Source organism: Serinus canaria, chromosome 1A (genome assembly GCF_022539315.1).
Source record: "Serinus canaria isolate serCan28SL12 chromosome 1A, serCan2020, whole genome shotgun sequence".
Classification (NCBI taxonomy): Eukaryota; Metazoa; Chordata; class Aves; order Passeriformes; family Fringillidae; genus Serinus; species Serinus canaria.
The window spans coordinates 56,819,910-56,837,536 of record NC_066314.1 but is presented as its reverse complement, the minus strand read 5'-3'; the positions used below and the strand labels follow the sequence as shown (position 1 = coordinate 56,837,536).

Sequence of the window (17,627 nt, the reverse complement as noted above, 5' to 3'; positions counted from 1 at the left end):
CTGAAGACGAAAGAGTAGAGATAAATGACAGAATTACAAGTAATACTCAGTCTAAACCCCTGACACAACATGACTATAAAATCAGATCTGCTACTCATCTGGATTGCCATATATGATCAGCAGTGTGGAAATCCACAGCAGACCCAGCTTTTGCAATTAATATATGGGCTTCCTGCAGGCCTATAGTTTTATAGTCAAGATTACCTTGAACAAAAATGAAGTTATTTAAATGCTGCTAAAGAAAAGACTGATTCAAAGCTGTGAACATTCATTTCACCAGCCTGTCATTAACTCACTGACATGGTATAGTAGATTGGTTTGCCAAAATACCAGTGTATGAATATATGTGTGCATGTGGAAAAATTGCTTGAAAAGAGAAAGTTTTTCTCCACTTTTCAATATTTCTGTAAAACACAGAGCCCCTCCATATTTTATGCCAGTCCTTGGTTGTAACTTATAAACTGCAGGGACCTCTCAAGTTCTCATCAAAGGCATGAGGTCTTACCCAGTACACAGCTGAGATGGTTATCAAAATTCCTGATGATTACACCAGGCTTTGCTGAAGCCCCCAAAAGGACAAGAAATAGAAGAAAAAAGTACAAGAAATACAAGCTAGAGATACCAGGTATCTCTAAATTCTGAGAGATTTATTTCGCTTCCCAGCATTTGAAAACTGCCAAACATGGTGGGGGGCAGCAGGGGGGGTAAAGATGACTTTTTATGACTACAATTGTGTAAAGGGATCTAAAGGAGTGAGGTTTAGAGTCCTGTAAGCAATCAGGCTTGTCAAGGAAGAGTCAGTTCACAGGCTAAGTGTCAAACACATGATTTCCTAGGAAAGGTTGATGGAATAGTACAAAAAGCACTGGATAACTGGCTGAGAAGCAGAAATAAAGACACGAAAAGCACAAATAGCTCCTGTGCCTTGATACAATTTACATTTATAGTATTACTACTAAGTGTTACAAACACCTAAAAAATAAAAACAAAATTCTTGAAATTAGTATTATCCTTGTTCTAATTCTCTCAGTTCTTCTCCCAGCTGCAAGGTAGCAGTGAGGCTGGCATGTGGTGGGGCACTCCTGGCAGGGAAAGGGCACTGTGTCAGGCAGCACCAGGACTGTGCTGGGGACTGAGGCTTGTTTTGGGGAGGGAGCTGGGTGTGGCCATGCCTGTAAGCTGCCACACTGCGCAGAGCCCTCTCCGCCCTTGCCTCACTCGCCCTCTGGGGTGCCAGCCAGCCCCCTCGAGCCTGTCAGGGCAGGGAGGCCACTCCACAGGCCTAGGAGTGAATGAACAACAGCCCTTGGGGGAAGTGAGCTGAGAGTGTTTGTACCTGAGCCCAAGGCGTGACATCTGGGAGTTCTGCTGCAAATTATCTTCACTACCCTGTCAGTAACCACACACTGCAGTGTGGGCTGCCAGCCCAAAGGCCAGTGGTCTTTCACCAGGGGAAATTGTGACAAAATGTAACTTGCAGCTACAGCAAAATAATGCTCAGATGAGTCTCACCTTGCTGTGCCAACAGGCTTGTGCAACTGGTGCTCATTTACAGCCTCAATCTCTTCCTCTTTAGTCCCCTTGGCTCCCAGAGCCAGGCAGTATGAGATCTGGCACCAACAAACCCTCTCACCAGGGATAACCCAGTCAGCTCACCAAACACTTCATTTTCTGCTTAGAGAGCAAGAAAGGATAAAAAAGCTGGCTGGGGACTGACAAGAAAACCCCCAAGGACCGAGAAAAAACAGCCAAGAGAAAGTCAAGCAAGTAGCAAACAGGATGGGTGACAGACAGAGGACCATAGGAGACAGAAAAGGAGCTCCTCTTCCTTGGTGTGCCAGGACCTCACCATGTGCCAGCTCCCTGGCCAGGGCAAAGGAGAACATTCCAACTCCACCAGTAAACAAGGAGAGAAAAAAGCAGGGAAAAAGGAAATGTCATCTTAACCATAACTGAGCAGAAATTGTTATTCCAAGTAGCTGTACTAAAAGCAATAACAACTCCTCAGCTCCCCATGTTCCAATCAAAACTGAATGGTGCTTTCTGCAATACACAGGGCAACTTCCTTTCCAGAAGTCATTACAGTTTTATAGAGCGGCACCTTTGCACTCTGCCACAAAGCAATCTGTTAACAAACATTAGGAACAGCAGGGATGGAGCAATGGGAGACTCTCAAATCAAGTATTCATTGATTTCATTTAGACAATTATACCGTACAGAGCAACCAAAAGGGTTTAGAGTTAATCTTTCCCTGATGGCTTGTGGTACATGAGCAGGTCCCTGGGTGGTCCAGACGCTTTGGATTCTGTTGCTGGGTCTTCCACGGCCTCGTGTAACCTCTGAGGCACCAACTCTCCTCCCCAGCCTCCACATGGGGCAACTGCAAATTGTGGCTAATAGTGATCTACCTCACAGAGGAGAAATAAAACACCTCAATATTATCACATAAAAGAAACCACAGATAAGTGAACTCTATCACTATTATGTTTGCAGCCCCCCATAGTAATTTCATTGCTATTTCTGTTGTGGTTTTGCAGTTCTTTTTTACCCTGATGAAAACCAGCAGAAGACAAAACGACTTGTTAATATTTCAATGAACTTTACTTCCACTTGCCTCCTTTTTAATTTCTTTCACAGGCAAAGCTGAGTTCCAAAAACATGAAGTGCATGCATGTGTGGGGAAGTTCAGGTCAGCCAAAATGCACTGCAACCAAACAAAATTAATTTGAGGTGGGTGGATGTGAAACATCTCCACAAGCTGTGTGTAAACTGTCACAGGCAGCTGTGACTGCTTGAATCAAACCAACCCAATGCATACATGTGGATTTTGGTGTACACTGGCCACACCAGGCAGCAGTGGACATGGGATGTGGACAGCAGTATGCAACCCAGAATATTCCAACAGGAGGACACAACTGCACTCAGAGACTGCCTCTCATGATTACTGCAAGGAAAATTTTGCAAATATTGCAAATTTGCACATACAGGATAGAAGGAAATCAGATGATGGAAGTGTCAGGCATGATTTAGGGAGGTAACGAGAAAGTTCAGTGGAAAAGAAAGAAAAGGAGAGCAGAGTTTCTGCAGTCAGTCTTCTTCAGAGCAGAAGGAGACGATCCCAGTCACATGCTACTCCAGAAAGGCAGACAAAACCACTGACACCAATGTTGTATAGACACAGTCTGGGAAAGGCCCAAACCAGCAGGTGTATGGATCCCAAATCCACACAGTGAGAGAACTTGTCACCTCTAAAAGCCACCAATACTTTATATACATCCAAAATACATAAATACACCTGAGATAAGAGAGCTGTGAAAGGCACATCCTTTTCAAGAACTCTTAAAATCCTTTTGCTCCCATGCCCTTCACTTTCTAATATTTCTCTTCTCTGCAGAATGAGACTCTGCTAGCTATCTTCAGTCTACTATGTTGCTTCTCTAGAAAAGACAGGCTAGCACAAACAAAAGGAGGAATTGCTGCTGACTCTTACTTTGGGGGCAATGTGGTGAGGGAAACCACAGCTTCAAGTTCTTAGGAATGGACAGACTTCCTTCTGTGAGCCATAAGACCCAGAGATGTTGACTGGCACTCATTATCCCTTCCTCTGGCACCATGAGCAGAAAGTTCCTTGTGGGCTGATCCTTCCAGAATGGACTCATCCTCTTCTTCAGGATCTACCCACTCTTGTCTTCTCTCTTCCATTTTCAGGATAGTGCCATGGTTTCTTTGGCACACTGTGACCCCTGCAGCTGGATGCAGCTCACCAACCCAACCTGACATCACCAGCTCTGCCATAGGCAGGTGTGGCTTGGAAGACAGCCCTTGCAAAGGCTGGGATAAACCATCTCCCTGTCTTTAATGAGGCACATTGAAGGGGCTTAACTCCTCAGCTGCAGCCTGCAATCATGGCTCAGACTCTGTGATTTCGTGTTACACTGATGTCAAACCAAAAAGCCTGTTCATAGCCAGGCCTGTTCACATCCCACCTTCTCAACTCATAGTTCCACAACACTCAGAAAAGCATAACTTGCTCATTCAGAGTCAAAAACATATGAGACTGAAGCAGCAAGCAAACAGCTGAAGCTGAAACGTTGAATTCACAGCAGACATGGATTTCCTACTATCTGCTGGGCCTGATGTATGTGCATTGTGGGGTACAAAACAGGGCAGTGTACAAGTGTGGAGATGGACAGGAACTGAGAGGTGACTCCTCTCAAACAATTACAATGGTGAGATTTTCCAACATTTTCAACCATGCTGTTGAATCTCTGCCTCCCCCTCCAATCAGCAGAGCAAAACATCCCTAAAAAATAAAACTAGGAGCATAGGACCAGTAAGAACAGAATGTAAAATGATGAGTTATTCATTCAAGTCTGTATTACGGCTATTGTCCTCAGGAGAGCACTTTCACCTGGCACCTATGAAATAAAGAGTTCTTGGTAGGAGTAAAAATTTCATCTCTCTCCTTATCAGATATTCACAAATAATGCTGTTTTACCCAACCAACTTAAATGGTGTTCTGCAGACCCAAAGACAGAAAAAGCTGGAAAGATTTTTCAAATGAAGTTCATTTAAGGTTACCACAGACCATTTATGAAACAAACTCTGAAAATCCTTGCCCATAGAAAAAGGCAGAGAAAAGGCTTCTTTAACCCCAGGTTGATTAGATGCTTATCTGTGTGCAGGTCTGAAGGTGATCATAAGTAACTGATCACCTCACTTTTGGTGTAGAAAAGCCTAATCAGCTGTTAAAACTAAATTTCACAGCTGGACACTTTTATTCAGTATCTCATAAAGCTGCCTCAGAGAAAGTGCAAGGTGAACCTCATTTTCACTTTTCTGCACTGTGTTAAATGAATGAAATACAGAGGATGGCAACTGAGCTCTGCTGATTTATAGATCACAAATTCAGATCTTGTCTGGAAAACCCTATAGTGACTGAGATACCTAATTAAATTGTGACATCAGAGGAGATGAGAGTTAAAACGGAGCAACTGTGAGGAACAGACATATTTTGACATTCTGTTTAATGCTCTTTATTTTTGTTAACCTGTAATTACTTCAGTGACTATTGAACATAAAAAAGTATGTCTTTGTTAGAGAAGATTGCTCCCCCCCCCCCCAATTTTAATTAAGGTGCAGGATTTCACAGTGAGATATCTGAGGCCTATTAGAACTGCTCTGATACTATTAAGTGAGACCAGATTTCACTTCCATGGTACTTCCAAGGTTACCTCACTTCCCCTCTAACCAAACCCCAGCTTAGGGTAAAATGTTTTAGTTGGGCTGTACTTAGAAGAAGAAGGTGCACCTTGGTTCACTTGAAGATTACCTGGAAAAGCTCCAGCTCTGTCTCCAGTGCAAGAACTCAACTTCCTTGATGAGGGGAGTTTGCAGCAATTTGAACAAAACAGCTACAGTACATACATTTCTGAGCCAGTGAAATGTGCACACAGCACTCAGGGCTGGCTGAGTCTGCAGCGTGCTTTGAAGGGTGGCTTTGGAAAGACGGCACTTTGTGGTCCCACATTTATTGCCTCTCAACAGCTTCTGGATTGAGTTTACTCAGTTTCCAAGGAAAATTATGCTTAATTCTACATAATGTTTCTCCAAGCAATTTCAATCTAAAAGTTTAAAGTCAAGCCAACCTCCTTGTGACCCCTATATCACCACTTTTAAAGCATGACAAATGCAAGCAGGCAGCTCCAGGGTAAGAGTATGGTTTGAGGGCAACAGGGCAAGTTCTCTACCAGTATAAATCAGTATTGCTTGCTTACTTTGATTGGAGGCATTCCAACGTAGACCAGCTGTGGACATAGCTAAAGGAAGACCCATTCTTCAAGTGGGAAGAGAAGGAACTGCCTCACGGGAGACAGAGAACCAAAGGAGGACTGAAGTCCCTCTGTCTACCCCATGCTGCTTCAGACAGCAATAAAAAGGTATTGTGGTTATTGCTAGGACAGGACTGCAAACAGAGCCTGAGAGCAGAGAATGTCTTGAACAGTATTTCATTGTCCCACAGCCAATTTTCAGAGTAAAACCACAGACTAATGTGAAGATTTCACAATGCAGACGTTTGACAAAGAAAGGATATTTCTTCTGGTGTAACGTTTGGGCCCCGACACCAATTCAACATATTTCCCAATGACAAAAAAATCTTGTAAACCACAAAACACAAGGATTACAGAAGTTAAAGACAGAAGAAGAAACCCACAAAGCAGAAATATTAAGGCCACCTGTGCACTAGTGAAATGCGCAGTTGCCACAGTCAAACAGGATATATCCCTCATTAACATTACATATAATAAATCACACACATATGTAGAACAGACATTTCATCTTATTCTAGAGAAGTGGAACCAGAAAAATTAAAATAAGCTAAAGCATTTGTGGCCAGTATATGGCCAAAAGCTCTAGCTTGAATCCTAGCAGCTCTTAGCAGCCTAAGTCAACACAACACTAGATGGAAAACAGAGGTTCCCATGTAGATCCCTATCAAAGCCAGAACAGGATTCTGAGGTGAGTGCTTCCAAGGAGAAGGGGAGAAAAAGAAAACATCAAAGGACAAGTTGTCAAGGTTATAACCTGAGACCTAAGATCAGCCAGAGAGGTTTATTTAACCTTTCAGGGGCTCATTAGTGGCAGCCTCCATGTTGTCTCTCCATCCTGCAGCTGGCTGAACGTGGAGTTATATCCCATCCTAATGAGCCACAAGGAGGGTGATGTGCGTCACTGGCTTCTGTTTCAATCTTGGCAATCTCAGTGCAAAAGCCCTGCAACATCTTCTGATTCTCCTGACATTTAATTAGCTGGTTTCATTTTGATGCCATAGCCTGTCTCATCAGGATGATAACTACAAAACAACATGTGGAGCATAGAAGTTCCATGAAAAGTTTCAGGTCTGGCAGCCAAGTTTATGAGTCCCCTGACAGTCATGGTTCCTGGGACTGGTTCCCATTAGCTCTTTGTTTTGGCACTGCTATCAGCAAGAGCTTCTCTGTTAAGGACAGAGAAACAAAAAAACACCAAAAAAACTGCAAAGCTCAGCATAGCCTTGCAATAAATGACATCCTTTAGCCTGAAAAATTTTACCTGTCCTGCAGAAAGAGAGCATCCTCATTGCACAAACTCACACCTATTCATCCTGAAGGACAGGTTTATCCTCTAGCAGAGAGTCCATCATCTTCTGGCCTCAAAAGGCAGTCCTATCTATTTAATTGTGCACAATGTTTTTCTCCATTTGTCATCTGGTACTTGGGAGGACAATTTCCAACAACACCTGCCAACTGCTTCTTGACCACATCAGCTCCACAATTTGACAATGGTCACTGCTACACAAAACGTGAGCCATCTACATTTGCACTCAGTATAACCAGTGGTCTTTTTTTCCAAAATCCTAGTCCCATACGTGAAAACTCTTTTTTTGGTTTTTTTGGGAGTGTACCAGTCAGAGATGTGTAAAAACTCAAATGAACCAAGACATTTAGTTCACAAAACAGAATCAACTGAAAATCTTTTGTCATCAGAACCTAGGCACAAGCTAATGTTTTGTAAAGACAGACATGCAACTACCTGAGGCAGAGGATGAGCAGAAAGAACTCCACAAGCTTTAAAAATTTACTGAACCAGTATGGTCCCCAGATCTCAGCTCATCTGGAGGATCCTTGAGTGAGCACAAAGCTGCTTCCCAATTGGACGAGCCTATCTTTTAAAGCAAAATCCTCTGGGAATTCACAGCTCCCACAGGGACAGGGAGATTTCTTTTAGGCAAATGTTATGGCCCAGTAATTGCAACACCACAATCAAGGGTGAAGGTGTTCTTTTCCACTTGTCTTCTGTTCATTTTATTTCCATGGTATAACCATGATGTTACAATTTCAGCCAGTTCACACCCACTGCAGACTCCTGGGCTGTAGCTGGTCCCACCAGTTCCCTATCCTAAACAGCATTCCAAGTGCTTCTTTGCTGTGTCTTAGAGAAGATGCTTGTCAATGCACATTACTGAGCACTCAATTTCTGCCTTCCTCAGCAACATTTCTTTTTAAAAAGTCAAATTTCATTCTGAATTTACGCCTGACCACCAGCACACTTCATGCAGGACAGTTTTTGGTTCAGAAAGCTTTGGAGGAGCCACCTGCAGTGAACCTATTCCACATTTGGAGGCCCACATTTACAGTGTTACTTCTTGTTTCCTCACACATTAAATCATGGAAGATCTGCACCCATCATAAGCAAGGCCTTGGCATGGAATCCCTTCACCTGGCTTGAATTATATTCAGGTCAAGACAAATGGATGAGTCCAAGAATCCACATCTACCTTTTAGTGTAAGGTTTAGTAATTGTCTTTTATTTTATACATGCACACATATACTCAAGGGGAAAAAAAGGATGAAGGTCTAACTGAATCTGTCTAGAAGTTAAAATACAGCAAAGTGGAGGAAATCCAGGAACTGCTCCAAAGTACAACACCAAAAATAATCACTTACAAAAAAACCCTTAAGCCCTACAATACCTCCCTCACACACACATGAACATATTTGCACCCATTACCTTATGAAAGCTCTTCTTGCCTCAGCAACCCCTAATAGTAGCAGTACAGGAAAGTTTATTTGAAAAACACACATTAGCATGTCTCTGAAAGACTTCTGAAGTACTGATGTGCTCAGTGATTATGCACTACCCAATAAATGCCAACTTTCCACGTTAGCAAAGTGGCTGGGATAGAGTGAGCATAGGAGGGAAGCCAACGTGGCAGTCAAAGCAAAGCACTGGGGATCAAACAACCACACTTCCTTCCCATGACAGCTCTGACTTGCTGTCTGTGCCTGCTTCTGCCTTGGTGCCTCTATCTGTAACACCAGGCAGTACCACCTACTTAAAAAGGGACAAATAAAATTAATGAGAGCTTTTAACTGCTCCAAAATCTTGTAAAAAGTAAGATTAATTATTTAAAAAACTTCTGAAACAATTATTATTGTCATTTCTTTATTCTGCTAGAGCATGTGAGAGTGCCAGAACCATGCAGCTGTAGGTACAGTACTGATGTGGAAAGTAAAGGTGGTCTCAGTCCTGGGTGTACTCAAGTCTGATGAAAGCTACAGAAAGACAGACTACAGAGAAAGCCACAGAAACAAAAAGCTTTGTGCTTCTTAGAATTTTTTCTATTTGGATAACTAATTTTTTTTTAACTGACTTTATTTTATCCTTAATGAATGTATCATATCCAAGTCTCATAATCAAACCTCTCATATTTCAAATGTCAAAAATAGTAACTTTTTAAAAATAGCTGGTAGTGTATGCCAATTCCCAAACTATAAATCCATGCCATCAATTATTGCCATTTTAATTGCGATAATTGCAAATACCCTTCATCTGTCTACACTATTAAGCAATGAAGTAAACATGGCAGTAAGACATTAGTTTGATAATGCTTGCCAAGTTTGATGAAAAAAATCTTGATTCTGTTATTAATATACTAACAAATATATAAGGCTGAGTTATTTATTTTGCTCAGCTCATTTAAAACTAGCACCAGAGAGGAAGATGTGTGTCCTTAGCAGCACCTGCAGTGAGAACCTTACAGTTCACAGCAGATTTTTCCTTGGTTTATTTTAAGAACTTATAAATGGAAGGACACTTCCAACTGTGTTAGTCTATTAGAAGATAACCTGGTTCAAATTTGTCATCACTGCACTGATATCAGGCAGTGATAATTCTCCTAACCTTATGGGGTGAGGAAATATTTTTCATTAAGTCTTTGTGGCACCAGATAATTGTATAAATATAAGTAGTTTACTTGGTTGGGATTTAAATAATATTTTAGCCTAATCTCATTGAAAAAAACAACCAACCAAACAAACAAACAAATAACCTTCTATTTACCTGGAAGTGACAGAGGTATCGTGGAGTTCCAAGCCTTGTGCTCCCTCTCCAACAGGGCATTTAAGCAGAAACTTAAAATTGAGAAAATTTTGCTAGCTTGAGAGCACAGAACGTGCATCAGGAAAGGGGTGACAGGCTGTGTCAGTAGCCCTCCACTGCTGCCACAGCTTGGGAACCAGGCAGAGGAGTTTATAAGGCATTTGAAATCTGAAAGTTTTGTTACAGTTTGCTCCCTTACTCCCCCTCCACTCACATCCTTCCAGATCAAGGACATCTCTCCACAGCTCTGCAGGCAGATGAAAGTGCACTCTTGCCATGCTGCAAGCTAACAAAAAGCTATGTCAACTTATTCCACATTGTTGTGACCCTCACGAATAAAGCCTCTGCTGAAAGGTACAGTGGATTGGCTTGGGCTCCATGCCTGATTTAGACAGTTTGCATGAGCTGAAAAGCACAAATACTCCAAAGTATTTTCTGTTAACAGTAGTGCACACACACACACACATATATATATATATATGTATATGTATATGTGCATGCAGACTACAGAAGCCTCTAGTTATAACCACTGCCTTATCTTGCTTCACAGTATATCAAAGGGATCATGAACCTCAGGGAAATACTGCCAGTGAAGTACTGTATTTTAGTTTACAGACTCCTGAAGTACTTTGTTCTGACTAACAGGCAGCCAGCTCAAGCAGTCATCTGAAAAGCCAGAGGATTTCTCTAGCTTTTAATAATTTTTTTCTTTGTGTAACCATTTAAAAACTTGATTCTCCTGCACTAATGCTCCTGCAGATAAGGACAAGAACGAATCTTTTTTCATGCTTCTGTGTCAAAAGCTTTGGTAATTTCCTACAGGGACATCACATCAAGATGAAGTCTGTTCGAGGACAGCCTTACTAGCTTTGCAAAACAGAGTGTGACCAGCTCTAACACAATCTCCTAAGAGAACAGCAGCAGAAATACCATACCTATTGACTGAGGCTGGAAGAGAAGTGGTATAGGAGGTGATGGCCCTGTCCATATCACACCTCTGGCACTCACCTGAGACTACTGCAAGGAAATAGCAAGGTCAAGGCTTGGGATGACATGACATGACATGACATTGAACCAGAGAAAGAAAACAGAATCTCCTCCATGGATTCTCAGGAGAATTGTGAGCCCTTTCTACCTACCAATAGCATGCTTATTTTTCCAGGATGTGACCTAAAGCACCAGCTTGTGCCACTGCTCCACAAGCAGCTGTAGAGGAGCTACATCTGGAAGGAGCCCCAAAAACCAGGCTGCAGAGTAGGGCTGCAGCTCAGGGCAGCTCCTCATGGACAGCTCAGTTCTGCTTTCTCCCAGTGGCCCTGCCTTCTCCCCTCTGCTCATCGAGGAGCAGGAAAAGAGAGGAGCAGCAGTGCCCAGACAGCCCAGGGGCAGTGCAGGGGAAGCAGCAGAGCCAGGGCACGTGGCACGCCGGAGGAAGATGAGGAAATAAGGGAAAGAGAGGACAAAGAACCATGTGGAGGACGTGTGATCACTGGCATGACACAGCTGCTGTAGCCACACACCTCTGTGTGTGCACCATGTGCAGGGGCACATTTAGGGCAGGGGCTGGGAGGCTGTAAAGAAGATTTACTAACAGAAATCTCAGCCTTGCTTGTGACACATGTACAACTTTCTATGCTCTGTGGGTCAAACATTTACAAGAATGCCTATTGCTTCTGGTAAAATCAACCACAGGAAGGGCAAGGAAGGATGTAGTGGTGGCAAAATGCAGAACCCAGCTTTGCCCTGAAGAGCGCAACGACAAAAACTGAAAGTCGGAGCTCCCCAAAATAAACTGTCTGTGTTTGAGGGCTGGAACAGCAAAAAGGGGAACTCTGAGTCTTGATTCTGCTATTACAGAGGGACCAAAAAGCTGTAACTGGAGCAAGTGGTCACCAGGAAGTGTAAGGAAAGTGACTGAAGAGCCACAGTAGTTGTAGGAAAAAGGTAAGTCAGATGAAGTGCCACAGCAAAGAAATATTATGTAAATCAGGTCAGCTAAGCCAAGCAGAAGGCCCAGGCATCAAAAAGGCACTCTGACAGCAAAGCAGGGATGTGTGGAGACTGAAGCCAGCAAAGGAACCCAGCAACAATGGCCTTACTGAGGAGGGTCCATGCTCGTATCCTGCCCATCCCAGGGCAAGCAAAAAGGGCACACATGGAAAGAGTTTGGGGTCAAAGATTAGCAGGTCTGTGCCAAGAATTGTAGCATTTCATTAGCAGAGGACACATAAAGGCCCCAAATTGCCTATCCTTGCACTGCTTTGTTTTGATATGGGGCTTGACATGGGTGCAAATCTATTGTAAACACATGTACTATGTTACAGAAATGCAAGGAAAAGAAAACAGTCTTTTTTTTTTTTTTTTTTTTTGTAAAAAAGATGGATATTTTTACAGCATACACAGCCAATCATGACATTTAATTTTACAGAACAGGAAGGAGCTCAGTAAATTGCTGTAAAAATATCCACCCTTATGCAACCAAAACACCAACTATGGATCAGGAATAGCTGTGGAGTGGCACCACAGACCTCTCCAGCACTGCAGATATGAACCTAGGGACAGAGCTTAACCTACACCTCAGCCAGCTGGTGTACCCCTGGCAGTGACCTCTTGTGTAAAATGACCCCAGCAGTCACTTCATATATAGCTTTAGGCCCATATTCCACTCCCCCAAACAATATTTTCCATGTCACACCCTGTTAAGTAATTTAACACAAACTGTAGGCAGAAGACAGAAAATACCAACATTTCGATTTGGCAGGCATTTAAATTTTCATTATAAGCATTCAGACAAGGAGTAAATTCAGACAAGGAAAGGAGCTGCAGATGCTTTCTAAAAATACTGTCATCTCTGATGGGTATCTTATGTACAGCCCCACACACAGCACAAGAGTAGAACATGGTCAACCATACCACCACCAGCATAATAACAATACCTACTTATTTAAATGTTCTGTGAGCACACCAGCATAACTCAGGAACTGTTTTTCTGCATTTCTTGCTTGAAAGAAATGTTGCATAACACTACTGTAACTATAGATTGCTTTCTTTTCTTTTTTTCACTGAGTATTCAATTCCTAACAACACTTAATAAACATAAGGAATGAGGAACACTTCCTATCCCCATCTGTTTCTATCCCCACCTATCCCCATTTATTTCTACTTAGGGAAAAACTTTTTTTTTTTAATTTGGCCCTTATATGAAATACTAAATGCTGTAAACTATGATATAACCAAGAAGTTCATGGTCCTTATTCTTTCAATTACAAAAACTTTTCAATACTCTGAACGTAATTGAAAGATAAACTATTTTTGACACCAGCTACTCTGAAGAATAAACAGCCCATTAAATAACAACCTCCAGTGTACATTCTTCCTTTACCAGTAGAGAAGTAAAAGTGATCAGAAAAAGCTTAAGGGCACTACAGCATAATTTGAAAGGAGAAAGCAGTGAAAAGGCCCAATTATTCTTATTGGCAAAGCAATATTTCTAAAATAATAGGAATCTTCTGAAATCAAGTTCAGTTGCTATCACAACTGAAGGCACTGTTTAAAATACACCAGTAATGGTAACACAATTTATGATTTGATTGATATAAATGATCTGCTAATGTTAAAACAAGAGAAAGCTAAGTAGACAGTCACTGTTCTGCTTTACATTGCTATTTCACACAAATAACAATTTGTGTGAAATTCCTCCACAACGGGAGGACCACCATATGCAGGATCTCCCCTTGGGCAAGGAATGGATCTCAAGGTTGCTTCTCAAGACTGAGAGATTCCTTACCACAAGAGACTCTTGGTAAGTGGTTAAGAGCATGCTAAACTCTGAATTCTTGATGGCTAAATGACATTATGGATTGAACATGTGGAGTTAAACCTTCAGACAAACTGTTGGGAAAAGCTGGGACTAAGACTGGCTCCAGCTGCACCTAAACTCCCATCTGAGGAGTTCAGAATGCAAGGGGATCCTTCCTTAATATCATGACTCAACAGGAAGGCCTCCCTGACAGTGTGGGCTGAGCCTGTCCTGTATGAGTAAACAATCAATCCTTGCCATTGAACCTTGCTAACCCACTGCCACATCTGCTAGCAAACTTTGTTTTTTATCAATAAACACATGGTTACTTCTCTCTTACCCATGAAGTGCATGACTCCATCTGTGACAATGTGGTGTTTAACCATGTAATGCTTTTCTGGCAGCTGTCACAAAACAAGTAAGACATACCTGATGTGCCAAAATATAGATATTATGGCCAACATCTTTTGGGGAGATGCCATCATCTCCATTCTCCTCCTCGTGGTCACATTCCAGACCTTGGTTGTAGGCATTCTTCATCACATCCACCTGCAACACAAACCCAGCCAGGGAGAGATGAAATAAATGTGGTTCTTGGGGAAAAACCACACTGTGTTTGAACACAGCCACTTTACTCAGCTCCAGCCTGCATGGGTGCCCTGCAGTTCTGTAAGAAGAGGGAGCAGCCTGAGAAACATTTTCTGAAATAAAGACAAGCTTGAAGGATTTATAAGGCTCCAAACCACTACATTTTTCATCAGCAACCATGAGAAAGGAAGAGGAATGATGAGCCTTTGTGAGCAGGTATTTTCACAAATGCTTCTAAAGAGTGGTCTAGATATGGCAGGCACTGTTGTGCAGCACTTAAGAGAGCAGTCATGATCTTCTGGCCAGAGCAGGCAGCAACATAATTTCACAGGAAAAACCACACTTAAACCAAAAAGGAAAGGCAGATCTGGGCAGGGATCTGCTGGGGAAATTCCAAATAACCAAAAGCCTCTTAGAGGACCACCATAGGGTTCCCCACACAAGGCCTGATCCTACAGTTGTACCCTAGGGATGGCCTCATCCTGCTGAGATGCCACCTTACTGGTGATTCCCTGAAACCAGCAGGCATTGGGCTCTGCCTAAGAGCAGAAACAGTGTCCCCAGATTCTTCCCCAGAATCCCTCAAGAACTCCCAGATCTCTCAGTTTCTGTTGTTACACAGTCAAGTGGTATTGGAAATTACTCCCCACAGATTTCCAACCCATTTCAAGTTCCTGGAGATCTCTATAAACATCAGTGTTGTTCCAAAACATAACAACAATTGCTTGGAACTCTCTTTGTTCATGAGACATAAATAACATACATGTATATTAAATATATTATATGTCCACACACACATTTCTGTTAGCACTGCTTCACAAACTGTACAAGCTTAATTTGCCAGCCCCTGAAAAACTGCACTTGAAGACAGTCTACCAGAATATGATAATTCCGTTAGGAAACAATTAAAGAAAAGTGCTTGGAACGGATAAAAATAATGAAGTCGTAAAGACTGAAATCATGCATGCTTGATCCTTTTAAAGCACTTTTTGTGAATTAGTACTATCCTGATACATTGTGCCACCATACGCTGCCAACACTTCTCAGCTTAGATACAGATCATTTTAAAAATGTTTTAATGACAGATTTTTTTTCAGCCAAAAGATTTATGAATATTCACAAGTTTTCTCACCAGTTCTCTTGGTCTCATGTTGAAAAGGATTCTTTCTGCATTCTCACTGTCTTGCCTGCTTTCCATAATAGCCAGCAAAAGCTTGGAGGCATTGTTCTGGAGATACAAAACCAAATTAATGCAAATTTTAAATCTCTTTCATGGATTAATGACCCTTGCATTTGTTTTAATTGAGATTATGAGGAGCAGTTTTTTAGTGGATGAGATTTTCAACCACTTGCATCTTTTATTTTACTGACATATTTAATAGGTTTTTTTTAATGTCAGCATACTGTAACACTAACTCTGCACGCTATATTGGAAGGAAAATTTTAAACACTGAAAAATATTTTACTTAAATACAGAGTGTTGCTGCAGACTGTGCATAAGAAATTAAATTCCATTTCATTTCCTTATTTCCCACCTAGCAACTTTTGCCTTGGCTTTCTGTTAAAACAAGACTCCACAGAGGTAATTACAAAACATATTACGCAGAAGGTTTTATCATTCAGGCAGGTTTCCCTCCCCTTTGGTTTTTTGAAGTCTAACTGGTTATTATTTGAAAGGCTGCAAAATAAACTGTTTTCATACACTCCTGAGATTTTGTTTCACTACTAAATATTCCTGGGGGAATATATAAAGACAACCTTTGCTTTATCAACTGGCTGCTATTCCCCAGGACTGCTCCTCAGGATTACACAGCATGAGCTTTAGCTGCAGTAGCCCAGTGGTGCCTCAGAGACCAGCCTGCCTCCCAGTTAAATCAGCTGTGGTGAAATGGAGAGGAAGAATGGTTCTGGAGGTTTGGCTGCTTTCTGGCAGAGCAGGGTTGCCTTGGCTGACCTGTCACAGCATCCCCATCATTCCCTGTTACAGACTGAGCTGTTGGAACACTTGGAAGCAGGAGACAGTCCCCAGGGAAGAGGTAGGGGCCAGGAAAACTGCCAACCCACCCTACAACCTCATTCTCAGCTGCTTATTACCATTATCAATGATTCCAGCCAAAATTTATTTCTCCAGTGCCTCAGACAATTGGCATGGGCAGTTTCAGAGGAAAAGGGTTCAGCTGCTTTTGGGACAAGGGTAAAAAGAAAAAGAAAAATGTTATGCCCTACATGTTCAAGAATCTTGTGTTTTAAGCAGCCTTTGTACCCCCAAGTTTTGATAATAGGCCTGAAAATATGAAGCACTAGAGGCCAACAGAACAATCACAGGAGCTGTAGTCTCCCAAACTTGTCCAACTCAGAAGCATTTTGTAAATTACAATTTGAGTACTATAGAGCAGAAACACTCATTTCACAGCTAAAAGCCCACAGGGGTTATTCTTGGTGAGCACAGAATCACAAAACTGTGCAGGGTGGATCATAAAACCACACACTAAAAGCTGTCCTCTGGACTAAGATTCCAGCAGTCCAGCCCCTGCTCAAAGCAGCTTACTCAGGGCTGTGTTAGGCTGAGGATTAAACACCTCTGACTGGAGGACTGAAGGTAAATGGAAGGAGAGTTGATTAGAAGAGTTGTATGTAACTGGGGAATTAGAAACTTCTGGGAGAAGAGACTGGGAGTGAGACAGAAGCCTGGGCTTGCCAACACAGGAATGAGATAAGGACAAAGAAAAAGAGATGGGAAGAAAAGACCTGAATGGGGACTGGCTCAAGGAGAACAGCACTCCATATGAGTTTTGCCATGTCCTTTTCCTTTTGCTTCTGAATCAAATCAGGACCATCCATAGGAAAGGTCTAATCAGACTCTTTACCTTGCAGCCAACACTGCATTAGTTGAATGTGCACAGTGAATAAGAACAGGGGGAGGGAGAGGACAGCATTTTGATGAGGATTCCTGACAGGATGCTGCTCTGAAAAGCAGGATGCTTCCTTTTCTGCTGCAGATTTCCCTTACAGTGGTGGCCAAGTCAGTAGGGGTAGTATTGGTAGGATCTCAAACTGAGGAGGAGGGAAGGGACCATGACAGGTTACCAGATAGCTTGGTAAGGAAAGGAAGGAAACAGAAGGAAGGCATCAGTCCACTCACTCATGGCTGAGGAGGACTTTGAAGCTCTTTGCCAGTGCAGACAACCCTGGAGATGGACAGAAGCCTGCTGCAGCTTCCAGGAAGCTGGGAAAGGTAGAGGATAGGTAGGACTTTGTGTCATCAACAGCCAGCTTCTTGCTACTGACTCAGCAGAAGTGCCTTGCCGTGGCATAGAAT

At 42.3% G+C, this 17,627-nt stretch overlaps 1 protein-coding gene across 1 annotated transcript in view; it reads right to left on the bottom strand.

Annotated features, from left to right (window-relative positions):
* The window catches only part of ITPR2 (inositol 1,4,5-trisphosphate receptor type 2), a 242,864-nt gene that overhangs the window by 50,108 nt on the left and 175,129 nt on the right, over positions 1 to 17,627 (bottom strand). The window contains exons 44-45 of the mRNA XM_018918626.3: positions 15,441 to 15,536; positions 14,150 to 14,269 (exon numbers count right to left, since the gene is read on the bottom strand). Coding sequence (XP_018774171.1) covers positions 14,150 to 14,269; positions 15,441 to 15,536 — 216 coding nt within the window. The remainder of the gene's footprint in view (positions 1 to 14,149; positions 14,270 to 15,440; positions 15,537 to 17,627) is intronic.